The sequence below is a fragment of the Watersipora subatra genome, chromosome 3, assembly GCF_963576615.1.
Source record: "Watersipora subatra chromosome 3, tzWatSuba1.1, whole genome shotgun sequence".
Lineage (NCBI taxonomy): Eukaryota > Metazoa > Bryozoa > Gymnolaemata > Cheilostomatida > Watersiporidae > Watersipora > Watersipora subatra.
In genome coordinates, this window is record NC_088710.1 from 44740901 (window position 1) to 44768860 (window position 27960).

The 27960-nt window shown below is 35.1% G+C and overlaps 2 protein-coding genes across 2 annotated transcripts; one reads left to right on the forward strand and one right to left on the reverse strand.

The window, feature by feature from the left end:
• Positions 1–462: 462 nt before the first annotated feature.
• On the forward strand, positions 463–1621 carry LOC137392297 (putative peptidyl-tRNA hydrolase PTRHD1). Its single transcript, XM_068078968.1, has 2 exons — positions 463–674; positions 1179–1621. The coding sequence occupies exons 1-2, from the start codon at positions 489–491 to the stop codon at positions 1347–1349; spliced, it is 357 nt and encodes a 118-aa protein (XP_067935069.1). The 5' UTR covers positions 463–488; the 3' UTR covers positions 1350–1621.
• LOC137392296 (armadillo-like helical domain-containing protein 3) lies at positions 1365–27457 on the reverse strand. The gene is made up of 21 exons (XM_068078967.1): positions 27306–27457; positions 25969–26109; positions 25311–25367; positions 23912–23977; positions 22939–23019; positions 22040–22147; positions 21117–21287; positions 19344–19487; positions 17524–17567; positions 16640–16703; positions 16404–16450; positions 14488–14654; positions 12204–12296; positions 10739–10863; positions 9583–9652; positions 8307–8456; positions 6835–6917; positions 5657–5783; positions 4867–4939; positions 3589–3784; positions 1365–1706 (listed from the first exon to the last, which is right to left on the reverse strand). The coding sequence occupies exons 2-21, from the start codon at positions 26053–26055 to the stop codon at positions 1605–1607; spliced, it is 2055 nt and encodes a 684-aa protein (XP_067935068.1). The 5' UTR covers positions 26056–26109; positions 27306–27457; the 3' UTR covers positions 1365–1604.
• Between the last annotated feature and the right edge of the window lie 503 nt (positions 27458–27960).

Below are 27960 nucleotides of genomic sequence, written 5' to 3' on the forward strand. Positions count from 1 at the left end.
CCGGTTCAGCACCCTCCTGTTGGTTTCAGATACGTTTGAATATTTGTCTCCACCTCACTCCTGCGAATTTTCTTTACAAGCTATGATTATTAATTTTCATTTGTCAATGGATTGCTGTACATCATTAACTGAGAATTTGAAGCACAATACACGAATTGCGTTTTTGATGTCAACAAGATAAGGCAAATAAGCAATAGCAAAATAGGTGCTACGGTATCATAGCTCGCCACTTGCATTAAAAGTACGTTTTAGTCAAATTTGCTCCAATTACCTGTATAGGTTTGGTGATAAATAGAAATGACATGAATGTTAAGACTTGTGCTCACTTTATCCATCATTTTATAACTTGTAAGCAACCGAAGTCTCGCCCCAAACCACTTTTTCCGCCTCAACTAAATAGCTTTCGCGACACCAGCTTTTAGATGTGTCAGATGTGGCGATTCAACTGAGCGCACGTTATTTGTCCTCTTCGTCATTAGTAAGCTCTGATGGCAACGTTGCTACAGTATGTCGTAGTTAGAAAAGATTTAATAACCATGCTAAAATGGCCAGTCGGAGCAGTCATTGCACAGGCTTGTCATGCGTGTGCGGCTACCATGGTTTTGTACAGCGATGACGAATTAACTAAAGCTTATACCACCGACCTAGACAACATGCACAAGTGCGTTTTAGAGGTATGAACTATAGCCACTATATGTTCACGCTTGCCAAGTTTTGTAACTCTGTATCCTATCATATAGCTTAGCTTACAACTGATATACTGCCATTGCATTGTTTCGATTTTGGAAGTGTGCTACCAACCCTTCAATATTTGTTAGCGTAAGATTGAATAGACTGCAAGCTTTGCTTGCAGTATCATCATTTATTGCCGATCCTCACATTGAAGCAAAAGCATAGCCTAATAATTCAAATTTATATAGCTGGCTTCCTTTCATGTTTATTCTTATGCTCGTTCTACATATTTTGTGCTAAGTTTATATAATTATGTAGGCCCTACAATAACTAGTTGATAAGTACTTGTACCTTCCTTTATTTTGGTATGTGTTTCTATACTAGTATCATGTTCTCGTTTCTCTCTAACTTTCCTCACTATTCACAATCTTCCCCAATATTCGTTTTACTATTCCTACAGTGATGTCTGTTTTTTGTTCTGTATGTTGCCTTCCTTTTTCACCCAGATAGACAACGAGGAGAAACTGCAAGAGTTATCTAAGAGACTGGAACAGGAAAATATTTTACACAAACTTTGGATTGAACAACCTGAGAATTACCCCACATGCTTGGTGACTAAACCTTACAAGAAGGAGCAGGTGCAACCATTCTTTAAAAAGCTGAAGCTATTTAAATAAAACGGTAACACAGAATACTGACATTCACTTTATTATTATCACATCATCACCTATATATTTATATTCATCATGCAAATAATATTTGAAAATAAATGTACACTCATATTCAGTATTGAGCAAAGTGACCAAATATATGTCGAAGGTCAATTTTGAACACATAAAAACAGTCATAAATTCTATGGGTCATTTTTCTTCGGGATCAGATACCTAAATGAAAAAGAATTTGCAACGCATTTCACCGTCAATGCGAATAAATTATGTTTCAGTTGGCACTGTTGTGAATTCCTTTAACAAACTGGTTTGTTCCAGCTTTGTAATTACCGCTTTTTCTCTGACTTCCAGCACCAAAGATCTCACCTATTCAAATACAATGCAAAGGTAAACAAAATCTCGCCATGAGTAGGAAACTCTTAAGTTATGCAAAGTCAATGTAACCTATCAATTTTTTACATACAATTACATTAGTGAAAGCGAGGCCGTATCCTTCTACCTAGCGAACAAGTTAATATCATGTTGGTACAAGGAAAGCGACGGCAACTACTAAGAACCTTTTGTAAAGATGCGGCTGGAGTAATACAGATCATGGAGTGCTGGAGCTAGTCAAGACAAGCTAGTTACAATCTTTAAATTCAAGAAAATATTTTTCTTGTTCTAATTTTTTCTTGTTCTAATGTCCAGAATATCTAGATAAAGGAATACATATTCAACAAACTGATCAAATTCAAATTGGCAGCCTATTAACCTATTAGCTATAAACCTTATGGCTGCCATGCATCTCTTACACCACACCATACATTCGGCCATTCAAAATAAATATAATCTATAATCAATGGTAATCCCATGAGTAGGACTAAAGGAAGTAACTACACCTTCTGAGAATTATTTACTAACTAAATATCAGATGATTATGATCAGCAAATATGGTTCTAGTTAATATACAGTAGGCGCTCCTACAACGTAAATAATCCGTTCCAGGAACGTTTATGTTATAAGGAATTTTCGGTAAAAGAACAGTAATATACATGTAAATTGCTTGATCCATTCCAAAATCTTTTCAAACTCGCCCTTTTGTTTAACAAAAGGAAAAACTTGACTTAACTCTTAATTTGTGTGCTATACCGTAACTGCAGCATTATTGCTTTGCATTTTTGCGTTTGCATCGACAACTTTTCTCATTTTTATGATCAATCTCACTGGTTTTATAAAACATAATTGCAATTATTTTACAAGTTGATGGGGACTGCATTTTTTCGACATTCATCTACAACAATTTTCTTATTTTTTACAAACAGCAAAGTCTATTCTGCGAAGTAAAGCTAATAGCAAATATTTTGTACATGTACAATAAGGCAAAACAAAATATTATTATAAAAAGTGGCTCTACCTGGTCATGTCTATCGTATCCAGGGTTGTCAAGGTTAAGACGAAAAATAACTTTCCATGATACTCCAACTAGTGACATTCAATTTGGTAGAATGACGCTGTAACACCTGCACCAATCGATTGCTTTTGTATTTATGAAGAATTGCGCAGCTATCCTATTCTCCTTTGTGTTAACACATTTAACGATCTATTATGACGAACTAGAGCGTCGTGAAGGTTATACATAAATTATAAATAGCGCTATACGCACAGCAGTTTTTCTTCCAGAATTGTGGCAAGATAAACTTACATTCAAATCGAATTTAAAAACTCGCCCGACTTTAAGCTATATATGGAATTTTTTACGCAGTAAGAAGCAAAAACTTCACATAGGTTAATCTTTTACGTTATCTGAGGAATTTACGTTATAGGAGGTATACGTTATGAGAGCGTCCACTGTGTTGGTTTTTACAGCAGCTTACTAAACCTATAAAAATCTCTGTGAAACTAAATTTGTATCAAAGAAGTATGTGACAGTAGAAAATTTGTATTTTTCGAGATCAATATACATTTGAAACTTGCCACAATTCCTTGAATAGCAAAAGAATTGCACCAATTAGACTAACAACCCTTTGCTGATTTTTATTTACCACACATTTTCAGGACACAAGTTCAAACAAAGGCTTTTATTCTAGTTATCTAAACGTATCTTCAACAACCCCTGTTTAACCGCGTATCCCATGTAACACTTGAAAACAATGCGCTACCTGAGAGAAAACTGAAAATCTCTAGTAACCAGGGGATGAGTGTACAATCGACAAAGACATTCTGCACTGCTATTGCTGTCTACACACGTATATACACAGTAGCTTATTACCATATGCATAAAGAAGCTTGATTCTTTTGGCTTCTCGCTATACCTCTCAAACTGATCGAGGGTCTCATGCAGTTTTAATGTGAGTGTCTCATAGTTGGTCTTGACTACCTCCAAGACCTGCTCTTCTGTCAGTGATGAGAGGTGATTCACTTTGGCCCATGAGTCAACTTTTGGGCAGAAGTGGTTGATTACAGACCTGCAACCGATGGAAACCATTCAGTGGATAACTCATCGCTGATGATCTCTTCTAAATGTTTTCAATAGACAAGAATATGAATAGGTTTGCAATTCTTGTAAACACATTACTCGCTGTTATGTCTGCTGTAATAGGCATGCTCAGTCAGTTCGCTAAAGGAACTACAATATGCCAGGCATGATTTACTACAAGCCTGAGGACATTCGGTTAAATGTATCAGATACCAGAGGTATGGCTCATCAATACGTTGAATTGAGAAGCTTTCATTCATTACTACATTTACCATATCTTGATCCATACTTATCACATGCAAATCTCTCTTGTAGAAAACATAATATTTACTGTTTGCTTTGTAATATTAATCTGTTTATAAGCAATGTAAATTTTAATTATATTATTTTAGTTTATCAAGGTTCTTAAAAAACCTCTACATCTTGCACAATTCCAATATTTCGCCAATCACTTCAACTACATAAAGGAAATTATAATGAATTTCATCTAGTCAGCCCAAAATGGAGTTGTCTACACATACCAATGCTCATTCTTTGTTGTGAACAAACAACTCCTTGTATTTATGACAAAAATAAATTAAATAATTTTCCATCTATGCAGTAGTGACAATTTTAAAAACCTTCAAATGCCTATTTTATTCAATTATGCTAACATTTGAAATTTAGAAAGACATAAAAGCAAAGGGCATAAGAAGAAATAAGAGTTAGTAATTAGTGGGTGTGTGTTAAAACATCTCACCTGTATCACAATGTCAGTCACTTCCTATAATCAGTAGGATTAACCACGCTAACCATAGCTGCATAGTTAATAGAATGAAACTAATTAGTTGTTCTGTTTTAAACAGATTTTTAGCATTGAGTTTTCCTTGAATTTCAGCCAATGTGCGTTTAAAAATCTCATAAAATGAAATTGCAATAACAGTTGTTAGTACAAGCAAGTTATTTACCGGCAGTTGGAAACATTTTTAGCAAGTTAGGGAAAAAGCAAAACAATTAATCTAGCCAAAGTGGTTTGCATAAAATTCTGGCAGTTTGTTTGCTAGACCAATCGCGAGCCATCATATCACATACCTGATGTTGCTTAGACTGTGAACAAGCCTCGTGCTGTGGTCTTTGTACTCATCATTGTTGGCGTAGCGCAAAGCTGAAACATTAATCACCAGCATATTTAACGAGGAGACGTTTATTTCACCATATTTAACGAGGAGACATGTATTTCACTCTTCATTTCAGTGAACAGGACAACTTTCACAACATAGCTTCAGAATTTTGCTGTTGCTTCTGACAGCAGGCTCATAATACAAAATGTACAATTAATCCCTTCTATAAAACATTTGAAAAAACTGTTTGTTCGTGTAAGGTATATATCAAACAATACACTCACTACAATGGTATAAAACATTAGCACAGGTACACCTTGAAAGCTATAAAACATCTAGAATTGTATGAAAATTCATAAAAAATAAATGCCTTGAAAGGAAATCCAGATTATTGCACTGAAACGAATGAAGCTCAGTCCATGAGAATTAGCAATTTGTAAAAATGTATTAGATAATAAAATTTCCTTGATCTGTAGTCTTCAGCTGTGAACACGATGCAATGCATGAGTCGATCATGTCAAGTGATACATACATGTATTAGGAAGTTTTGGCTGAAAAAATGTTTTGCAGTTAATCTGGATGTGAATCATTTGGTTTTGCAACAAAAATGCTATGAAAAGCTCACCAAACCATAACATTGCAACTAACAAAAATTCTAATCTGAAATGATGGTGTAACCTGCTTATAGCAGAAATACCCCTGTCATGTTATGCAGAATATATTTCTATTCCAGTGCATTAGGATAGCAAACCAATACATACCAAGTGCATAGAGATTATCGTAGACAACATGCCGTCTTATCAAATCGTAGTATAGGTCATCGTAACTGCCAGGAGTCGATAAGAAAGTGTCACCATATGTTATAAACATGTTAAATATATTCACCACCTGCAAGAGATGTCAGTATTTCGATCAGATGACACCTCAGATGATGTGTATTTCTTCCTTCGAAAGCTCTGATTAGATTATATTAGTTTAGTATGGTGTGATTGTAGAGCTGAATTGCATTAAGCCTACAAGGCTGCTTTTAATGGAGCTAGTCAAAACACCATTCTTAAGACTGACAGAAAAGAAAGCACCAGTGCAGAGTGTCAAGTGTGTCATGCTACTTGTCAAATTAAGTGGCCATCTACATGTTGTGTTCTTGCGGTATGTAATTGAAATTAGCATTTCTGGGAAGGTATCGCAGGTTTTATAAAAGTGAATGGAGGCCGAGGCATGAAAATAATCGGTTTAATATTCATTTTAATATTTCCTGTAAATATAAAAGGGAATACATGATATGACTATATGAAAGTCTACTGTGGTATATATTTGGGTAAAACTGCTTCTGGCTACTGCATTGTATGGCAACTACTGCTTTCTTTGGTTTAATTCACTTTTACCTACAAATTTTTATTATGTATTCAAGTTATTTTAATGAAAATTCACTAAGGTGAATTAGGTGTTTTGTTAGTTACAAGACAGTAAACATTCACTAGTAAAAATAGGAAATACATCCTATGAAAACCTTTATATGAAGCTTTGTAAATGTCATTGATTGCTTTTGTAAGACTGAATAAAACATGAAATGCAAAACACAAAAAGCTACACTCCGTATCCATATTTACTACGAAACCATATTTTTGTACTTCATTTGTCATAAACGTGCTTTTATACGCAGAGAGAGAACATACATGTACCGCCTTGTGTACACGTATGTTCACGTACTTGTGTATAACAGTTATCACAACAAAGAATGCTTCAAAATCTTTAAAAAGAAACAACATAAAGATAATAAACAATGCAAGAATTAGAAACTTGTCAGATCATGACAAGTCTCCACAGCATCAGAACGGAGGTACTAGGTACAGGCCAGGTTATGGCTCCATGTAAATGCATGAGGGAAAGTGAGAAGAGACAAACAGAAGTAGATGAAGATATGGCATGAGAATCTCACCTGCTGGGCCATGACGAAGATATTGCAGACTTTTATTAGCGCTGCTTCATTAGAGAGAATATATTTGACTAGATTGGTCAGTGCTGCAACAGATGAGAATACTGTTGTTGTTCTCTATAAACAATCAATGTGTCAACATGCTGGCATATCTGAGGAAAGACTTAAAGTAGCATATTCGCCTCATCAACAAGAAAATGTATAAAGTAAATTTTACAACATTTAACCTTAAAATTTTAGCTCTTTTAAAAGAACAAAAAAGTTTGAAATATCATATGGTCAAACAATAGTTTGTAAAGATGTTTTCCAAAACTGTGTCACAGTTTTAACAAAGCACTTTTTAGTGGCACTTAAAACGATCCAAGCAAAGATTGACGTATCACTTCGCAAAATTACATACCAGCATCTTTTGTGTAAAGTCCAAGATGCAGGCAAGACTAAAAATTTGATTTTCTAGCTCTGAAAATTAGGACCATTAAATTATCGAATATTGAAAAAAAACAATAGTAGCTTCTAAATTTGATTGTCTAGTTTAGAATATCTAGAGGCTAAAGTTAAAGAAATTTTAAGTTAATTCCTAAAGTTAATTTTTTGAAATAAGTTCTCTGTAGTTATTTGCTGTGTGGGAGACCGCTATGAAAAAAATGCTACATTTGAACCTACTTTGCCTAACTAAATGCTCCAAAATTAGTTAGGCAAAACAAATACATTTCTTTGGATAAGATATCAACAGGTGTTTTTGATTCATTTTCCTATGCAAACTACCAAAACAGCTTAGTATTTCATCGAAACTGATAACGTGTTAAAATTCTGCTTCTAACTTCAATGTTTTGTATCGCCTGAACCTCACATAAATATTACTTAAAAATCATTCCCATTGTGCTGTATTTAGCTTATATTGTAGGTTGAGGATCAATTTAATATACAAAACCTCTGTACAAGAATTTATATGTAATTTGAGAATTGGAATAAAATCTGGAAAAGCAGCCAAGTCACAGATATTGTTCAAGATATAGCCCTTAGTCCCCACTATTTGTTCGAGTTATTTTATTGAAGAAAGAATATAACAGTTAGAAATGCATGAAAAAGAAGGTGCAAAGAGAATCCACATGCGCAGTAGCATAGCTAGTCATGGCACCAAGCCATGCTTAGTAGTTAATTAATTTATTTAAATGAAAAAAAACACAACGACCATTCGAATGAATCAAGGAAGAGTTGCCCGAGACTAAATTTAAATTGCCCACAATTGCTTATCTATCACTAACAATGCTATACAACAATTTTAGTGAAATAGAGCATAACTCCCAATAACTATTAGCAATAAGCCTGCAAATTTACACTGCCTGCAAAGCTTGTGGCCCACAGCACTGTGACAGGGTCCTATGTTCTGCCACTCTAAATGTATTATGTACAACGGCTAAACCAAGCAAACTCTCCTTGTGCATAAATAAATGTATTGCATCTAGCCTCTGTACCTGCCCAGAGAGACTTCCACGGGTAGCTGAGGCGCACTCGATTCTTTTTCTGGTAGACTAGGAGACGGTGAATGGCGCTGAGAGAGAGGGTGTAAAGTTCTGCAGGCATTTGCTTCATCATGTGACTGATGAGGAATTCTACTTGCAGCTCTGCAATTAGGTAAATACGCAAACATCGAAGACATATTCGTATAACAGATATAATTCACCAAATTTACAAGCTCTATATGTCGGCATTTGATAGCAGAGTTAAAATTTCATCCACTGAGCTCCAACTCAAATATCTACCTAAATGGAAAAATAAAAAAAACCAGTAAATTTATAAAAAAATTTCACAAGGGGATAAGCAAACTCTTAAGATCGTATCATTTGAGCCGACCCAGCAAACCTCCGTCAGACACGTAAACCTACAGACTTGCCCAGAGGACCCAGCAAACCTCCGTCAGACACGTAAACCTACAGACTTGCCCAGAGGACCCAGCAAACCTCCGTCAGACACGTAAACCTACAGACTTGCCCGCTGAGTCACAAATCAATTTTGTTGTTATCTTGTTCTTCTCTGTCAATCCCCATACTTACAATAGCAGTTTACTTATCATTATTTGCCTTCATAAGCAGCTGTTACATATTCATCAGTGGAAGTCAATAGGTAAAATGTCCTACAGTAATTATTATGTGCTAGTACTTTACTAAATGAATTAATGTTTACATTTCACCATTAATAAGAAATCAGGTATGACAAATCAATAGATATAAATATATGGTGAAGATATAACTAGGCAAAAGGATCAACTACCAACTGGCCTAAAGGTCAAACGGACAAAAGGCCAAACTACCAAATTGTGTAGTGACCAAAATGTCTGATGATCAAAATTTCTAACAGCCAAAGTTTTTAACAACCAAAAGGTCAACTACGAAGAGTTGTAACAACCAAAAGATCAACTACCAAAAGTTCAACGACTAAAAGGCCAACAACCGAGAGTTTTAACTACCAAAAGGTCATCTATAAAGAGTTATAAAGACCCAAAGGTCATCTACAAAAAGTTATAACGAGCGAATGTATAATCTAAGCCACAATCTGGCAGAGCAAAGGATATCTAAAAGAAACTAACAGTTTGGATAATAATAGAGCTGCCATGTACCATACAAACTTCACAGAGTAACATTCACATATTGTTCTCCCACCTTGAATAAATGAAACAGAGTATCTCAAGGACACCAAGCATTAGCATAAACATCTTACATGTATAGAATTATATATAGAATGCACACTTGCCTAGAACTGCACAAGCGAGAGGTCCAGAGGGCGGAGACGCCTCCATGGATAACTTCCTGTGCCTCATCGGCTGTAAAAAAAACCTCTGATTAACAATGACAGGAAACGCATCAGATGTATAACAACGGCGAGATCACGGGTGCAAGCATCGTCAACATGATATATATCACACCCAGTCACATAGGCAAATAGTAAGACATCCAGCTTCACTCATCACTATAAGATATCAAGGAGGAACACTGAATGTTTTACAATGCCCAAATGAGACTGGATGTAACACTGGCGGAATATGACACTGACAAGGTGAGACATTGGCGGAGTGGTCCTAATAAGAATGAGGCACATGATAGGGTGTGACACTGATAGTGTAGCACTGAAAAATGTGACACACAGAAAGTGAAACACGTAAAGTGACAGACACAGAGTGTGACACGCAGAGTGTGATACACATGTTGTGTGCCACATGTGTTGTGTGACACACATAGTGTGTCACAATTGACGATGTACCGGCGTTGCATTATCGAAGCATCATTTTGAGACAAACATGTTGGTGAACGTACGTAGAAATTGTGATTGGTAGAAACAGCTAACTATTATGGTATCAATTCAATTTTTTTCATTTCCAACGTTCGTTGCATCCAAGATTAGCTTTTGAACTATGATGACACCAGTATTTCATCTAAATACCTGTTTATATATGGACAAATATATTTTCATTTGTAACATAGGTATATACGAGAGCCTCTAGTATAAATTGAGACTGTTTATGAAACATTTTCGATAATATTTTCAGTAATTAAATATGTAAAAACAATTGTTAGTTTAATTTATGTCGTGAACTTTATGTATTGTTGCACTTGGCTGTTTTCATCAGTAACACATGCCCTTTTATCATTGATCAAAACATAGCAATCCAAGCCTCTGCACAAGCCTTAGTGCTGTCACAAATTATTGTTGATCCATGTCATAACATAAATATACTTCAGAAAAGGTACTGTAGAATTCGGCAAGGACATCATGGTCTTCCACAACTGAGAGCCACTCTCATTGGTCAATCTATTTGTCAATGTGAATGTGCACAGCAACAGGAAATACCTACGCAGTATCAGCGATGTGTTTCGTCTGTATGTATGGTCAAGCCTGCAAGATTACTTACCACCCTGTGGATGGGAATTCTAAAGTTGATGTTTGGGTCATGCATGAGGGAGTTTGCATAATGATCTTCTGACACACAATTCAATATGATGAAACAGAGCTTCGACACGTTGAAGTTGGCATCATCTGTAAATGGTTAATATTAAAATGCTTATCGATGGCTGGTAAACCAGCATAAAGGCACAGGTGAAACTAAGGGCCCAATAAAATATTTGTAACCGTGGCTTCAAACCATTTGAATGAACCCAAGCTAAATTTAGTTATCATGTTCCTGAAAATGGCAAAAAATTGTGTAAAATAGAAAGTTTATCGACAGGGTGTGTGTTAATGTCGAAATAAACTTCTTTGAAAGGCCGCATAACAATGAGAGGAAAACTAATCAAAGTATGGCATAGTCCAAAAATAGAAAGTTTTTCTCTATTCGTCTAAATTTCAAATGTATGTCCAGATGAATACAGTCAAAATCAAAATTAAACCTACGAAATCAGTTAACAAAGTTGACCATGAGTATTGAAATAGCTTACGCTATGTCCAGTCTATGTTTAAACATTGAATATTTTTAGGAGACATTACATGTGAAACAAGATTTTGTTCTCCTGCAATAGAGATGCTCAATGCTGTCTGTAACCTCCACATTTTTGGTAATCCATAACTGTTTGCTATTAGAAATGATATAACCTTGCAATTCATAGCTTTTTCAGACATCACCAACTATAAACTAAATTGGAAACTTAATTTAGGTTTTCCTTATTAATCTTCTCTGTCTCATGCTAAGCTTCCCTTTCTAGGGAATACAGTAAACAGGCTATTTATCCACACTCGAATAGTGCCATGCTTTCAACATGTATGCTTAGTTCGAGATATTTAAAGGTAAAAAGAAAAATGTTATAATTAACAATTTCATAGTTAAATAGATGTTTATTATAGTTTTAATAACATATTTTAACAAAGTTATGTTATTGGTTCCTCCACTACACTTATCAATTAATAAGGATTAACCCTAAGGTTGAGATATGTAAAAAACGAGATTACACTCTGTGATTAAACAAACGCTAGTTTTTGCTGTAAAATACATTCTAGTGCAGTTTCAATATAAGAATATAATATTATAATTGTACTAGGTTTTCAATAAAAAAAAATGTTTATCAGACAAAGCGCAGCTTTAAAATAATTCCAGAGCAGCAACACTAAAAAGGATGACATAAATGCAAGCGGTAAACTTAGTGACCCTAGACTGGCAAATATCATCATCAGTAGGCCTTACACAGCTAATGAAATGTGGTTTTTAGAGAGTGCAGCTGCGATAAAAATAGGTTATCACTTGTGACGGACCTCAAGACTTTTAACATCTTCTCTTAAAAGGTAAAACCCAATCGTACTTCAAGGAAGTACCACTCACTCAAAGCTAATATTCACTGTCTACTAACATCATGAATGTCGATTGGTGTATACTCTATGAAACTCACCTCTAACATCATGAGTGATGATGGATGTATACTCTATGAATGTAGCTAACAGGTTTGTTGGTTGGTCCAACTCTCCAGTTTGACTCAGGGGTACTAAAACACCAATTTGGGTAAAAAGGTCATCTCAATAAGTGACAATAGTATGAGGATTCCTATGGGTGTGGAGAAAGATAAAAACTACAAGCAGTCCTGCTTTCCAGAAACTTAAAAGGCTGCGTGTGCTCTGACACCAGGTTGCTTGGAATTTCAGCTGTTACCCCATACATGCACCATTTGCCATATATCACCCAGCGCCAAACAAGACTTCAGATATCAGTGCAAAATGAATTCATGTGAACAGACATAACTATAAAGTTAGAGAGACCTGCTTTGGTTCAAAAAGCTTTTACAGATCCATTCAATCATAGTTTCTGGCAGGCAGAGTACTCACTAATCATTAGTACCTGATAGAAAAAATATCAAAAAACTGAAAAAAATCTTAGAATTTTATTTTTAATCTGAACTGCTCAAAAATGCACCGAACATGATTGGATATATTTTAACGACACCCACTCCTGAAAATGAAAAAATAGTCAAAAACAGGCTGTATGATAGTCTTTAACTAACAAGAAGTTCGGAAGCAGCGAGTCTAAATTTCACACCATTTAATAGAGATATCAAGGCACTACAAGTGCATGTATGAGTTGTCATTTAATAGAGATATCAAGGCACTACAAGTGCATGTATGAGTTGTCATTTAATAGAGATATCAAGGCACTACAAGTGCATGTATGAGTTGTCATTTAATAGAGATATCAAGGCACTACAAGTGCATATATGAGTTGTTTGGAGACTGAACAATGATGTGGTAGTTCCAGTTCCATTCATTGCCAAACACTTGTGGCGCTCTTTGGCATTGGAACCGCTTTGCAGTGCGGACCATGTGTTTATGCCAAAGCCTTTTACAGGTTCATAACCACCAACACCAACGTATCATCTGCCAAACTCGGCAATCTTGGAAGAAATGAGATTTGACTTTGCCCCCCACCGTATCAATAGCCCATCCTCTCATCCACTACATGTTATCTGTATGTAACCTGTGTTTTTCCCTAATCAGTATTCTTACATTTTTGCAATAAGGTCTTGTTCGTGAGCTTTTTTGCTCACTTACCTTTAAAAATAATGCAAATTACTCTAACTCAGCACCCTGTCCATTTCATTTTCAAAATTTGATCTACCTAAGGTCATTCTATAATTTGGTTGCAGTTTATCAGTTATCAGTTTATCATTGAAGAGTGCTAACAGTTGCAGATGGTATTTATCTGGCTAATATCCCTCTTGGCAGTCACTCATGTTTCACTGAAGGGTCTCAAGCGCTCTTATTAACTCTTTTCATACTTTCTCCACTGCTGTACATTTAACGCCACTTAGGAAGTTGAATTAGTTGGTCTTTTTCTTGTTTTCGACATAACCTTCTACTCAAATTTTAATAACTTTTACTTTGTCTCTCTGCACTTTCAAGGTTTGGTCCTTGCGCATGTGAGAGCATACCTGTCATTGTACTTCAGAAACTGATATTTTTAGCACCCTCCATCGTTCAAAAGCCCAACTTAATGCAAGTTATTATGGCAGTAAATATTTTTCTTATGCAGATTCAGCGGAATCGGCTTGTTTGTTGCAAGTATATATATAATATAATATATATATAATATAATATATATATATATATTGAAAGATCTCACCGGTGGCTGTTTACATGCAGAAAAATTGCTTATCTTATCAAATCTACAGACCTATCTGGTATTAAACATCCATGCGTCATGAATGTTGTCTTCGGCAAAAATAGCCAACAAAATGATTGATTTTGTAGTAGGCAGTAAGTACCAAGGCATATATTACCTACAGCAGTAGACATACCTTGAATCTAAATAGTAATTAGTAGCAAATAGAAATTGTTTAACTCGTCTCGACTTTTTTCAAGTTACAAGCTGAGCAATCAACGATCAATCAATTAATTTAGAAAGCCATAAAAAGTCACAAACATTATTGAGAATCTGGCGTAACCACCAAAAGCAGCTGGTAAGCTTTAATTATATCCTACAGTCAGTTTTCAATGTAGTGCACTGACATACGGTGGTGCACAGGTATCACTTCTGTAAAACCACCATTTTAGGTGAGTCATGAACAAGGATGCATACACTTTGGTAGAAGTATATCTGTCACGAGCGAACACTTGACATAAGACATGCTGCTCAACAGGACTAGGAAAACTAGGAAAAACATTTCAATAATAATAATGCTTTACCTTCGCTGGCTCGAGGAATAGCTGGGGGCAAATCGTCTGCAGGGTCAGATGTTAGGCTGTGGGTGGAACCAAAGTTTCCACCAGCATGGCTGGTGGTCAGAGCGAGTACAAAGTTCCTATTGAGATGGACACACTCATAGAGGGCTAGGAGCAAAGGGATGTCAGGCCTAAAACACATTTACAAAAGTTTACGGGTGAAATCCGCAACTCTCACTCAAACCTAATATGAAACATTTACAGCATTGAGCTATGGAGCAATAAAAGGAGACGAGCTCACATAAAAAGCGAGAGTAAAAATAATACCATAGCATAACATTGATACATCTATTGCCCTAAGCAAAAATCTTAGTTCCGTGGCTAGGATTGCAAATCCAATACTGAGCAATGAGCTTGTAAACAAGGATTAACAGTAGAGCAATGCACTAGGTCTGTTAAATGTACACATGATAATAAGAGGGTGATTATAGAGTAAGGGAGAGTAAAAGTGTGAAGACTATCTTTAAAATATCAACTTGTCCGTGAGTTGCCTATTTGTGTCCTATTCCTATTAGTGTACTCAATGCACTCTCGATATTTGTGAATCAGATGCTCCAAATTCTCTGACTTTAGAAACAGAATTAGTTTATTTCAATCTATTAGCAATTTATCAATAGATAACCAAATATAATAAGGAACCCTAAAATCAACAAATCAACAAAATATTGTCTGCTTATGGCAAATGAAAGGGTGGATCACACAGAAAACTCCTTTTTGAGGAGCAAATCCTGTCAGCTTGTATAACATTATACATGTAAGTTGTCTCCGAAGCCTTGAGCTAAATCAACTTACCATTTTAACCGTATCTTATACAAAATTGCCAATGTTTTTTCAGGTCAAGAAAACCTGTAGACCCAAGGCTATCAAACTTGGCTACAAATGATGTACCTAATCAGTGTTTTATTCGCAATGCACAACAGGAAATTGAGACTGTCTATGATACCTCTACTGGTGGAATATTGACCTCTATAATGACATCTGCCAGACAAATTTTAATAACCTTTTTGTATCTATATTATTATTGATCGTTGACCATTCGTCCACTCATTCACTTTTTCTGTCGCAAAGTAATCTTTATTCTTTGATTGGCACAATCACTCTAAAGCTAAGAAAGATGGCTGATTAGCTCAATTGGTTTAATGCGTCAGTTCAAGCCTAATATTTTAGCCACCTCATTAATGTGAAGTACAGAAATTTGTGATTTTAAAACAACTGTTATTGTAGCACAAAAATAGAATGCTTGCCATCCATACTGCGCTTTATAATTTATTTCTGACACCGTAACATTGATTCCAAGGCCCATTTTATTGATGATGAATCTGTGAGTCCTTTTAAATGAATCTCAAATAAAGCTGATTTCAGGTAAAAAGAATTAGAATGAGGACCACTTGATTTCAGCAAATCAAATGTAGATAAATTATTTTTATTCGTCAATTGAGAAAACTTATTACACAAAGTAAATACAAGCTGATGTTTTGCAGTAATTCTAAAATGCAGACCATGGTCTTATGATCTAACATAATTAGCCAATGACCAGCAAGCAATGCGGATTCTAAACATTCTAAGCATTCTAAACAAATACAGACTCGCTTGAGATAGTGTCCATACCACAGCAGGCACTCTGAACAAGGCCACTATGTTAGATCTAGCAATGATGCCTCACGGCTATCACATCAGCACTTGAACCAAGAAAAACCATCAGCCTGTTCTGCCAGGTCTTTATATACAGACTTAATTGGTGGGATTATACTAGAGTACAAAGAGTCTCACTGCTCCCTGCAGACCTCACTGCTGGATCACCTGATGTGTGTGATTCACTAGCTCTATAAAAGAAACAAACTAAATTATAGAAACAGCGGTTGTGCTGAGTGTTTACTCACTTAAATTTGACTTTGGATGTCTCATCGCTCCCAAACATGCTGCCAACCTGCAAAAGAGTTAACTGTAACTGTCTGCGGCATCATTTTTTCGCTACCCTGGCATCCAGACAGTAGGGATACCCAGCACTGATTTACTTAGATTTGCAGAGGTTCTAGGGCAGTGTTGCACCAACTGAATATGAATAACAAGATCAGTAAGTAGGGACACTAACATAGAAGCCGTATTGGGCACTCACCATGCTTGTAAAACTAGACATGAGACCTGTCGACTTCTGCTGCGTTAACTTCTCCCGATATTGCCTAGCAACAGATACATATCAATTAGAGCAACAGATACATATTGACTATATAATGGCCTATATTTGCTAGGTTAGGCCATTCATAGGTTAGCTTTGTCAATTGTTTTACTGCATTATTGTGGTTAAACATATCTGTAAAAATGAAAAATCTGTTACTGTACAAATAAAATATCTGTGGAAAACAAAAAACTTGTTATTCCATAGATATATCTGGAGGCAAGAAAGCTGCTACTCCAAAGATATAATTGCAGAAGTCAAAAACTTAGTGTTCCATAAATATATCTGCCAGAGATAAGAAACTTGTTATTCCATAGATTATTTATATGTGGTTGTGTAAAACAAGAAAAGTGTTATTCCATAGATATATCCGCAGAAGACAAGAAACATGCTATTCCATAGACATATCTGTAGAAGGCAAGAAACGCCTTACTCCATAGATATATCTGTTGACGGCCATAAACTAGTTGTTCCACCGGACCCCAGTATAGCATAAGGATAAATGGATGGCAAAAACAACATGTGCCGTTTACCTTTTTGGCTTTTTAGAATCTTTTTACTTAGTATTACTAGATTACTAGCCGGTATTAAAATTTTATATTTTCCTTTTCGAGACCCATAAATATAGTCCTTTGAATTGCCCCAACCTTTTAATACCAAGGTAAAATATCTTATATATTATTATCTAACCTTTCAAAAAAGGACCAAAATTGTATCTATGTCTGTCTTGTGAAAGAAAATTGAATAACATAAATGTTAATTGATAGCCGGCCATGTCAAATATCAACCAGTGAGGGTTCAGCCGACGTTTGGTCAAAGCTCACCTGTTATAACCAAGAAGAGATAAGGCTATGATCTGAGACAATCCCTACAACAAACACATGTTTTTGATAAGGGTTTAGCTTTGGCGCACAAGTTCTATTAACTATACACATTCAATCTACCAACAGCTATGGGTAAGTTAGAACTAGAAAGAAATGGAGTTGATTTGTCTTGATTTGTCTATAAAAATTTGTGAAGAAATAGACAACATTAGTCATAATTTTTAAATGAACAAGTGAAAAGCTGTGGATAAAGGTGAATGCATTTAATGAGATGTGGCATGAAAACAGACTCGTACATGCGTTGAATAATGCATTAGAGGTACTTAGTGTTGTTAGCTGTCTGTCCTATTTAATCATTTGAAAATTATCCATTCATTAAGTTATTAGGGAAAGTTATTGAATAATATACATAGTATTTTATATATAGCAAAAATATATATATTACTATAGATTGTACGTATTATTACACGTATATTATATATAATATACATAATATATATTATGTATAATTATACATTTACTATAAATATAATCATATAATTGATAGTATAATAATACTAGAAATTCCACTGTCATACAGCCCACGACCAAAGTGATATTGGAAAAAAGAAAGGGTACTGATGGTTGAGAAATGCAATATTAGCAGTCAAATAGGATAACTGCAATGGTAGCTGTAATGTACTGGATGTTATTATATACAACAAATAGCAATAATGAAAGGAAAAGATTATATGTTGATATCTCTCCTCCTGCAAAAAAAGAAATGCAATATTGGCCAATATTAGAAGTAAAATGCACTGATATTATTAGAATAACCAATATTATTTATATAGTAATAATAAAAAACCAATGCACAATTTTGTTTACATCTCAAAACGGCATAGCTAACAATATCACGAAGTTGTGATATTTATATAGATTTTTAGAAAATCTACTACGTAGTCATTGTCCTGTAGTCATCCAAACTTATAATTAATTATTGCAATAATCTCATTAGAACCGTTAGAAAAATTATCATCGTCATGCCTTTACTTACACTGCGTTAAATTTTTAGAAAGTCTGTACTACGTAGTCATTGTTCTGTAGTCATCCAAACTTATAATTAATTATTGCAATAATCTCATAAGAAACGTTAAAAAATATCATCGTCATTTGCTTTACTTATACTGCGTTGGACATCAGTTAGAATGGGAAAGTATTCAAATGTGTCGCAAATGAAAATGAAAAAATTGAAATCGGCAAAAATGAAACGATTTCTGTACTCCTATGTTAATTGCCAAAACCTTCGGCAATTCGACAATGCTATAGACTGGCGAAAAGTGCACGTTATTTTTTGTGAAATGCGCAAGACTTCATCGTTCTATTATCTGTCCCTCGGCGTTTCAATTTTCGGTCTTAACTTTTATTAAACCAAGCTTTTCAAGTGTTTTGTGGCGATTTTCGTTGAAATTAATCTGTCTATTTGTGTATAATCCGATCAGATGGGTAAGTTTTAAGATAATACCGACGGTTTACAAAGACTTGGTAACATATTTAAATAGGTTTAAATGTGTTTTGTATCGTTATTATACTTTAATGACTTTACATAACGATGCTTAAATTTGTTGATGAAATTTCTTGACGAGGGTTCGTCTCATTGTTGATGAATAATTTTCGTAAGTTGTGTGCACATGCATTTATCATAAAAACTCCCACACTTCGCTCCGCTCGTTTGGTCGTGGGACTATATTATACATAATATAATTATATATAGTATATATAATATATATATATATAAATAATTATATGTCAGGGCAGCAAGTTACAAGTTAGGTACTCACATTGAGGGCTATGTCATTGTCCAATATGGACAGATTGACTATGTATGGATTGGTCGAATCATACTTCCTGTATTGTACGAGTAGAATGAGCAGCAGCACAGAATCGTTGCCATGGTTACACCTCAGAGTGGAACTGCTTAATATCTACAACATACCATATTAGCCTTAGGTCCTACACTCATCACTGAGAAAAGCTTAACAACAAACAGCAAAACTTAAGCTGAGCTAGAGTAATGAGTCTAGCAACAGTTTATGAAAACAACAGAATTTCGTTAATCAGAAAACAAGAAAAATTGATAAAAATTAGAAACTTATAAAAAAAAATTAAGAAAATATGAATGAATGTTGAACAAAACTTAGCCAAAATTGTGATAGAATGTTGCTTAAAATTTATCAAAATTTACTTTAAATAAACAATAGGAGAATCATTTCGGCTTCTTTTGGTGCTGAAAACACTGTAATCTGCACAACTAAAACAATTGGAACAGCAAGCTACACTTTCTAAGTTGGTTCACATTGCTAGTTATTACCAGAAAATATCACATAGCCTGTGCATTTGTTGCAAAAACTAACTCTGTGTTACTCGGATGACGTTGGATGATATGGCAAATAAAAAAAAGGTGACAGCGATGTCAACTTAGGTGTAAGCATCAGTATATTAAAACACACGTATCCAGTAGGAAGCTGATGAGAACGATACTAATTTTTCATACGAAAAGTGCTGAGTATAGTTTGTCCCTGAGTCAAGCATGACTGGCCCCAGCTGCATTACATATCATTGCAGCTGAATTCAGTATTCATTCCAATTAAATGCCGAATAGGAATATATTTGAATTGAGTGTTCATTCCGTTCAAACATATATGTTTAGATGACGTAACATGTATGTTTATTTGAAAATAAACATACATGTTTATTTGTGTCTTTGGGTCACTATTGCTGCCAAATATTTTACACAAAGAGCTCGGAAAGAAGCAGTTGGTAAAACAAACAATTTAAGAGAGAAAGGCAATACCAAGAGACAGCATGCATAGGCAGTGATCAACTTGTAGCAACTAACACCAGCTAGTAGTGATGTTAGCAATATTATATACCCTGACTATGGCACTAATGTTAGGTCTATAGAACCAGGTCTATAGAGGACTTCTTATGAAATGAGTGAGCAAAATTAAACACCACTAAAAATTTTCAAATTATAAACTTAGTTTTTTTTAATAATAAGAAAGCCACCCATTACCGTGTTTGGTATATACTTATTATTCTGCTAATTTTAGGTACTACAAAATTTTTTCATCAGTAAAAATACAAGCACTAAAGTCTAAATGCTTTATTAAATTACTTGGCATCTTCAATATTTTCATGTTCCTGTCATCTAGAATAATTAAGAACTTAATTACATATCAAAGAGTAGCTCACAATTCCTGTCACTGGCTAATACTGTTTCTTGCATAACAGCAAGCCTCTTGTCTGGCTTTATAATAAACTAATAGAATTTAATTTGTGAAAAAACAAGATAGTTACAAAAAAGACAATTCTTAATTACGCTAACTACATTTTTACGTAAGCTTTTCTACGATTACCTATCAGAGAGTAATCCAAAGGATGCAGGCCACAGCAGAGAATGGATATATGGGCTAATCAAATTTTATATACATGTAACAAAAATACATCAGATAGTCATAGAGGAAAGACAAATCCCTGCCAACACTTCAAGAGTTATCCTGATATTCTATGACTTATAGCATCTCGGGCTAGAGGAGAAGATGGAGACAAACCAGTAAGAGAGCATCGAATATGCTGTTGATCATGAGATACTCCAGCAGTGTGTTTTGGCTGACGTTGTCTGTCAGCGTAACAATTGTTAGCAGGAACCTCAAGCAGATGTTCTTCAGACTAACTGCTGACTCACGGCTGCTGAGTATCTTCTGCAAGCAGTCGATGAGCTTCTACAACAGTAAATAATCACCGTGCTAAGGAAGTGGCATCACTATGGTACTTCGTGTATGAAATCGAAAGGCGTGGAGGAGCGCACCGCTTGTCAATGCTACAAACATATCTGACAAGGCTCATTTAACCTGAAAATAATTTAATAAGTTACATTACAACCCCTTAAATGGTAGTATACCACAATATTCTAGTAGTGAATAACCTAGTTTACTTCAAGCCCCCTTTAAAGTTTTAATTTACTAAAACTTAAATCAGGTATATTGAATGGTATATCATCGCCACCCCCTGTGTACGAACAGAATCAAGATGCCACAATTTTTTGACAAACACTTACCCATCGGAAAAACAAAAAAAGATACCAAGTGCAAAATCAAGCCTGGGACATACTATTAATATTGGCTCTCTGTAACAAACATGCAATAATTCATCTACATATAGATTATAAAGCAACTGTACATAGAATAATAGTTTGTGTACAAAAATGGGTGTCATTAGCTAATAATATATCGTCAATAAAAGGTTTTGTCGATTTAACATCCTCACTAGCGTGATCGATACAAAAACTAAGGCAAAAGTTCCAAAGAGTGTGGACAATTCCAATATATCTACGCTGGCTAATGATGCAAGTTATATCATGATGATATCGCATGACATGTCTGCAGGGTTGAAATTTTCAAATTTATGTCAACAAAGAACTTGACGTATGAAAAGCTCAGAATATAAATTCCCTTCGCCCTAATTTTCAACAAACCTGCATAACACTTTCTGCCTGATCAAAGCCAATCAAGAGGTCGATCACATCGAATCCATAGCTTCCTTTGGACTGCGCAAACGCCCCCTTCACCAGACCGCATAGAGTCTGTAACATGTAAAAGATGTTTTGGTTGTGATAGTTCTAAGGTTAGAGACGGGCAGCGTGGTCTATCAGCACGCATAACATACGAAGATGTCAGACTTCATGTCAGAACAAGCGTAAACTAAACTAACATGGCAAGCTCTCACCTAATGACCAGTGACAATGAACATGCATGCCAGACATGCGCAGGACGTATAGAGAGCAATCGGCAAAAACCAGCTTTACATCACTGTATATTACATGTTTTACACAGCAAAAGAAAAAATGCCTCGTGTACCAACTGAAATATATACCATTAATAGTTTTTATTATTTGTTCTGATCTCCGACTTATATTACAGACACATTAGTATCTCAAAGCTTGCCATGTGTTTAATATTGTGATGTGCTCTTTATTTTTCAAACTGGACCCCTTTTTTGCAAAACTAGAATTCTCATTTACAACATTGTTATTGTTATCCCGAATTTAGTCATTAGCTTTAAATTATATATTAAATTAATCTTTATTTTGACCTGATTTCAAATATGTAAATCAAACAGCAGTAAATTGTGTCTTTGACTGATTATGTAGGGTAAATCCTGAACATTTCATTTATTTAATGGTCAAAGCAAACAATCTGCACAGATATGATCACATCTCATACATCTATATTTGTTTATTTCAAGTCGTATTCACACCAAGATACCATTGTCATATCATACTTATACTTATCATATCAAATAAAAAAGGAATAACCTAAGCTTGAATAGTTGGCCTAGAGACAGCCTATCAGAGATGATGACTGAACACTATACCTGTATAGCATTGACTGTCCTCATAGACTGTGGCTCACTCAGACAGGAAACACATCTAACGAAGAACTCATTGATGTTGGGCTAAACATAGAGAACATGGACTATTTATTAGTCTGGTATGTTTATATGTTTATTAGTACAGTATGTTTAACAACAACAATAGTCTCTGAATTAGGAGGTGTGAACATAATCTCTGACTAACATATAACTGCTCGCGTTCCCTAGGATACACTGCAGTGATTCTAGGCATTCTTCCTGTAACACTCCAAAGGAAAAGTCAATTCTGAATACTTCCTTTATCACTAAAGGCAAGTGAAGGTTGGGGCTAAAAATGTGCAGTGGTTTATGCAATTCTACGTTTTCACATTTTGAAAAACCGTAATTAATAAATTAAAAGGGTGTTTTAACTTGCACTGTTAAAAAAAACAGGAGAAATCATCTAATGTGAAATGCTAAAAACAACAACAATGCCGAGTATTGAGAGGTTCAACAAAATGGCTCATGGTAGCCAATCAGGAAATAGTCTAAATAATAGCGAGCCCGCTTATCTTCTTTTTTAGAAGAACAAAGAAGATTTTGTATTTAGACAACTAGAATCACATGTTTACCAGATATCATAGTTATATAACACAGATATGTTGCTGATAAGTAATAATTAATCTAACTTCTAACATGTCAAGTTATCCCATTAAGTATGAAAGGACTAGTGCAAGACTGTCAACTTACAAATGATTAGGTATTTGACAACATAACTTCAAACCACTAAATTCCAAAAGTGCTACCGCTAGTGTAGTCAGAATTTATGGCAATGTAAACAAATTATCAAACTCTTTTCTAGTAACAATAAATTGTTTGTCCAAGAAGGAACTACACTAGAAAAAGTCTACGCCTAGAAAATGAAGGCTTTTGCATATTAAGCAATTCAAGTCATCCAATAATCCCTAAAATATTCAAGTTTAAAGAGTCAACCAACCTTGATAGATTGAACATCGTGTGAAGAGATGGTGGTAAACTGTGTCTGTAGCGCTTCTATGTTAGCCTGAAAACATCAAAATAGCTTCTGTAAATCTTTATCATTATTTGTCATGTAAAATCTAGTTGAACAGAGTGTAACACTACAAAGGAAAGGTCAATCCTGAATACTTTTTTATCACTGAAGGGAAGTGAAGGTTGGGGCTGACAATGTGCAGTGGTTTATGTAATTCTAAGTTTATACATTTTGGAAAAGCATAATAATGTGAAAAGATGTTGCAATTTTTATATTAAAATCTCCGTAAGATTATCAAACAATTAAAAGATGGCTCATACTGAGGATAGAACTACATCAATAGGGCTTGCTATCTGTAAAGCAAGCCACATTCTGCTATAAAGCTATGGTAAAAACGAAAAGAATGTGAAGTGTAGGATAAAAGTAAATAGAGTCAAATGCCTCCTTTGTTTCATTCAGTTCGAGTCTACTTATTTATTTGTGCTGCTTGTGAGAGCCCAACAACTAGAACTGGCACCAAACAAAGCCTGCTTTCACCAGCAACAAGTGGCAAATGGAAGGTGTGTTTTAATCCGTCCACCACAATCATCAGTTACGTTTTCTAAAGATATCATGATTGAATTTACTGATATTGACTGGTGTTCACTATATGCTGTGGTAATTATTCACAAAAAAGCTTAACTGAGCATGTTAAGTACCTATGTCTCCTTGAGCTGTTTACTTACTATAAAACCTCTATTTAAATGTTACCTCTATTTGACCACCACTATAGAGGGAGGATTGAAAATAGAGCGATACGACGTTCAAGTAGAGGTTTTACGGTAATTGCAAAGATGCTCTAACCAATCAACTTGCTTTACTGTACTAAATCAGATGCGCCTAAATAAGAAAGCTCCACAAAAGAGGCTCCACAAAAGAAACCAGTGAAATATAAGATGGCTTTCTAGAAATACAAGCATAATGGCGGAGCCTAAACGGCATCAACTTTTGCACTTTCACACAAGGTTGGTGAGATTATGGCACGACATCTCCTAAGAACTTGTTTAATTTTCCAGCTCGAGAAAAGATACTTATTCATGGCTAAAGAGAAACATGCAAAACAAGTAAGAGCCAATAAAAGTGGCCAAAACTCGGTCTATGTAAACAATGGATCACATACTTGTCCATAATTATTACTGGTACCAGCATATAAAAGTCAAGTGTTGGTGAATATTCACCAGGACTATCTACATATAATGACCTACATGTATAAATATAACAAGAGAATGTGTAATTTGCAAATAATGCAAAAACTATCTTAAACAATGGGTTTCACAACCTTGTTATTGGTAAAGACAATATTATGATAAAATAGAATACGGCAGTAGCAACTCAATATACTCACTCGTAGCAGGAAGAACTCACTCCAAAAATTACCGTTGCCATTAGATGGATCCTTGTCCTAAAAAACATGTGCTATCATTGCAAACTGTTCTCATGCATCATTTACGAATAACATGTATTAACACATACTATATTAAATAAATAATATCAATATCTAATTTGATTTACTATACAAAATTAGGATAACTTCAATTCGGAAATGCATATTATGCGAAAGGTTTTACATAGATGATATTTTGATTAAATTTGTTCAGCGTGTAAATTTACCTGTACAAACGTGTAGTCTATATAGGAACTAGATGGTCAACCGGTGAAAACTCGGCATAGATTGAAACAGACAGCCAGCAATTTCATTCTTGTCAGAACGCATTAATGGCACAGCTTAAGAACAAAATTCGCAAAAGCCAAAAGTTGGTCTAATACCGAATTCAAAATACATGAGCAGTAAAAAGCATACTCCCTAAATGCCATACGCAATCTAAGAAGGTTCTCAACAAAACCAATCAGAGACAAGCGAATTCACTCTTTCCTTCTCACCCTCTTCGTCTCCACAACCATCTTATTGAGACAACCTTTCCCTTTTACCTATTTCTCTCTATATAAGTACCATCAAAATTTTATAGTTATTGAAGGGCATTATATGTAAGGGAAAAGCGTACCTGAAATATTGCTTCATAGTACTTCACAACTTTCTCCTTGAAGTTTTGGGCAGAGGACTTTCTACTAAGATTCTTGTCACCCGACATGTCATTAACTGTTGCAGTTCTCAATAAAATTCATCACTAAAATCACCTACAAATCTAGAAAAAATATCATATATAAATCTATATACTGGTATCTCTATATAATACCTTTGCTATAGCATTAAAAGCAAAGTAATAAATTTATGCAGAAAAGACAGCTAAAGTAAAAACCGTAGAGAATTAATAATTTGAGGAAGGAACTATGAAAGTACAGCCTAGAACTTCTTTAAAGAAGAATCATCATAGCACAATCATAGGTGTTTATAAAAGCTCGAGCACGGTTAAAACACTAAACTGGTCCACATGCATAGAGATCTAGAACAATTAATAGTGCTCATTGATAGTTTTGGAAGGGGGTCTACAGTATTCAGATCAATCAAACTTACAATGAAATAACAACATCCCAGGGAAAGCTTTGATGATTTGAGATATCCCAGGTGAAGCCAGATTGACTAAAGCACTACAAGAATGCTCTCACAGGAAGGAGATAACTAATTTTGAGTAGAGCAAGCCGACTTAAGATGAATCAGCTTAATTTGGACAGAGTCATTGTTAGTCAGTTGTATTATTAGGTGAGTCGGCCGACTTCAAAACAGTTTAATAGAAAAAATGACTAACACCCATACCTGCCAACTCTCACGCATTGAGCGTGAGACTCACGCAATCGCCCCAAAGCAAAAATGAAAAAGCGTGAGAAATGCGTGAGATTTTTGCCCCAATTTCCACAATTTTATATATACTATCATTGATACATCAATTGCCCCAAAACCAAATCTCACGCATTGCCCCACTCTTGGGTTGGCAGGTCTGCTAACACCCATAAAAACATAGACCAATACAATACTAGACACCATAACCAGGCCTGCCAACCCAAGAGTGGAGCAATGCGTGAGATATGGTTTTGGGGCAATTGATGTATCAATGATAGTATGTATAAAATTGTTGAAATTGGAGCAAAAATCCCACGCATTTTCATTTTTTCTTTGGGGTGATTGCGCGAGTCTCACGCCCAATGCGTGAGAGTTGGCAGGTATGACCATAACATGTCCAAAGACTTTTAGAGCCATCACCACTAGGAAACTTACTCTTTTGTGATTATTTTTGTGCACAATATGATGCAACACAACGCTACGATAATAGTTAAATTAGACCACACCCTCTGTATACCCTACGTTATGAAACCACCAATGTATTTCATCAACGTGCATGTTACAAATCGACCAAAGGTACGCAATCACGTCTTAACTTCTTACCTTTCCATGTGTAAAGCTTTAGTCTAATAACTATTTATAATCCAAACGTAGACGAAAGTGCAGCAGTAAAAAGCACGGGCTTGCAATTCAAATTATATACCTAGTGAATCTGATGCTAGTTTACAATGAAGAGCGTTTGATTATATTAAAACGTCATCTTTGCTGTGAGAACTATTAACTAAAAAATCTTCCCTACGCAAAGCACAATTGTAACAATTCAAGTTCTAAACATTCACTGCGACGCCTTGGATTAGCAAAAGATCCAAAAACGTCCTCTGTTAAAAACTAGTATTTTCTATTTCGAAACGCAAAGGCTTTTGCTTACGTTCGCGAAACCACTGAGTTATAGGTATTATCTCTGTAATGGCCAAGGTCATTTATTAGCGTTATAATTTGAGCGCCATTTTAAAAAATGCTAAATGGTTACGCCATCTTTTATAGTAGCCCAGCAACATTGTACAACATTTAATCTCAATGAGCTTGTGGGTGCTTTTATCCATCCCCAATCTTAATCAACCTATATATCAAAGTCAAGATAAAGATCTACATATTCATTCAACTTATATATCAAAGTCAAGCTAGCTAAAATTCTACGGATTCATAGGCTATAGATTATGGGTGTACTTGGCTATTGGCATGGTTTCAACAATAGGCA

Excerpts from the sequence above, each read along its gene's own strand:
- LOC137392297 (XM_068078968.1), top strand. The coding sequence starts at position 489 with ATGGCAACGTTGCTACAGTATGTCGTAGTTAGAAAAGATTTAATAACC. Across the intron at positions 675-1,178 it reads TGCACAAGTGCGTTTTAGAG|ATAGACAACGAGGAGAAACT; the intron begins GTATGAACTATA and ends TTTTTCACCCAG.
- LOC137392296 (XM_068078967.1), bottom strand. The coding sequence starts at position 26,055 with ATGTCGGGTGACAAGAATCTTAGTAGAAAGTCCTCTGCCCAAAACTTC. Across the intron at positions 6,918-8,306 it reads GTGGAAGTCTCTCTGGGCAG|CACTGACCAATCTAGTCAAA; the intron begins GTACAGAGGCTA and ends CATCTGTTGCAG. Across the intron at positions 4,940-5,656 it reads CGATAATCTCTATGCACTTG|CTTTGCGCTACGCCAACAAT; the intron begins GTATGTATTGGT and ends TTAATGTTTCAG.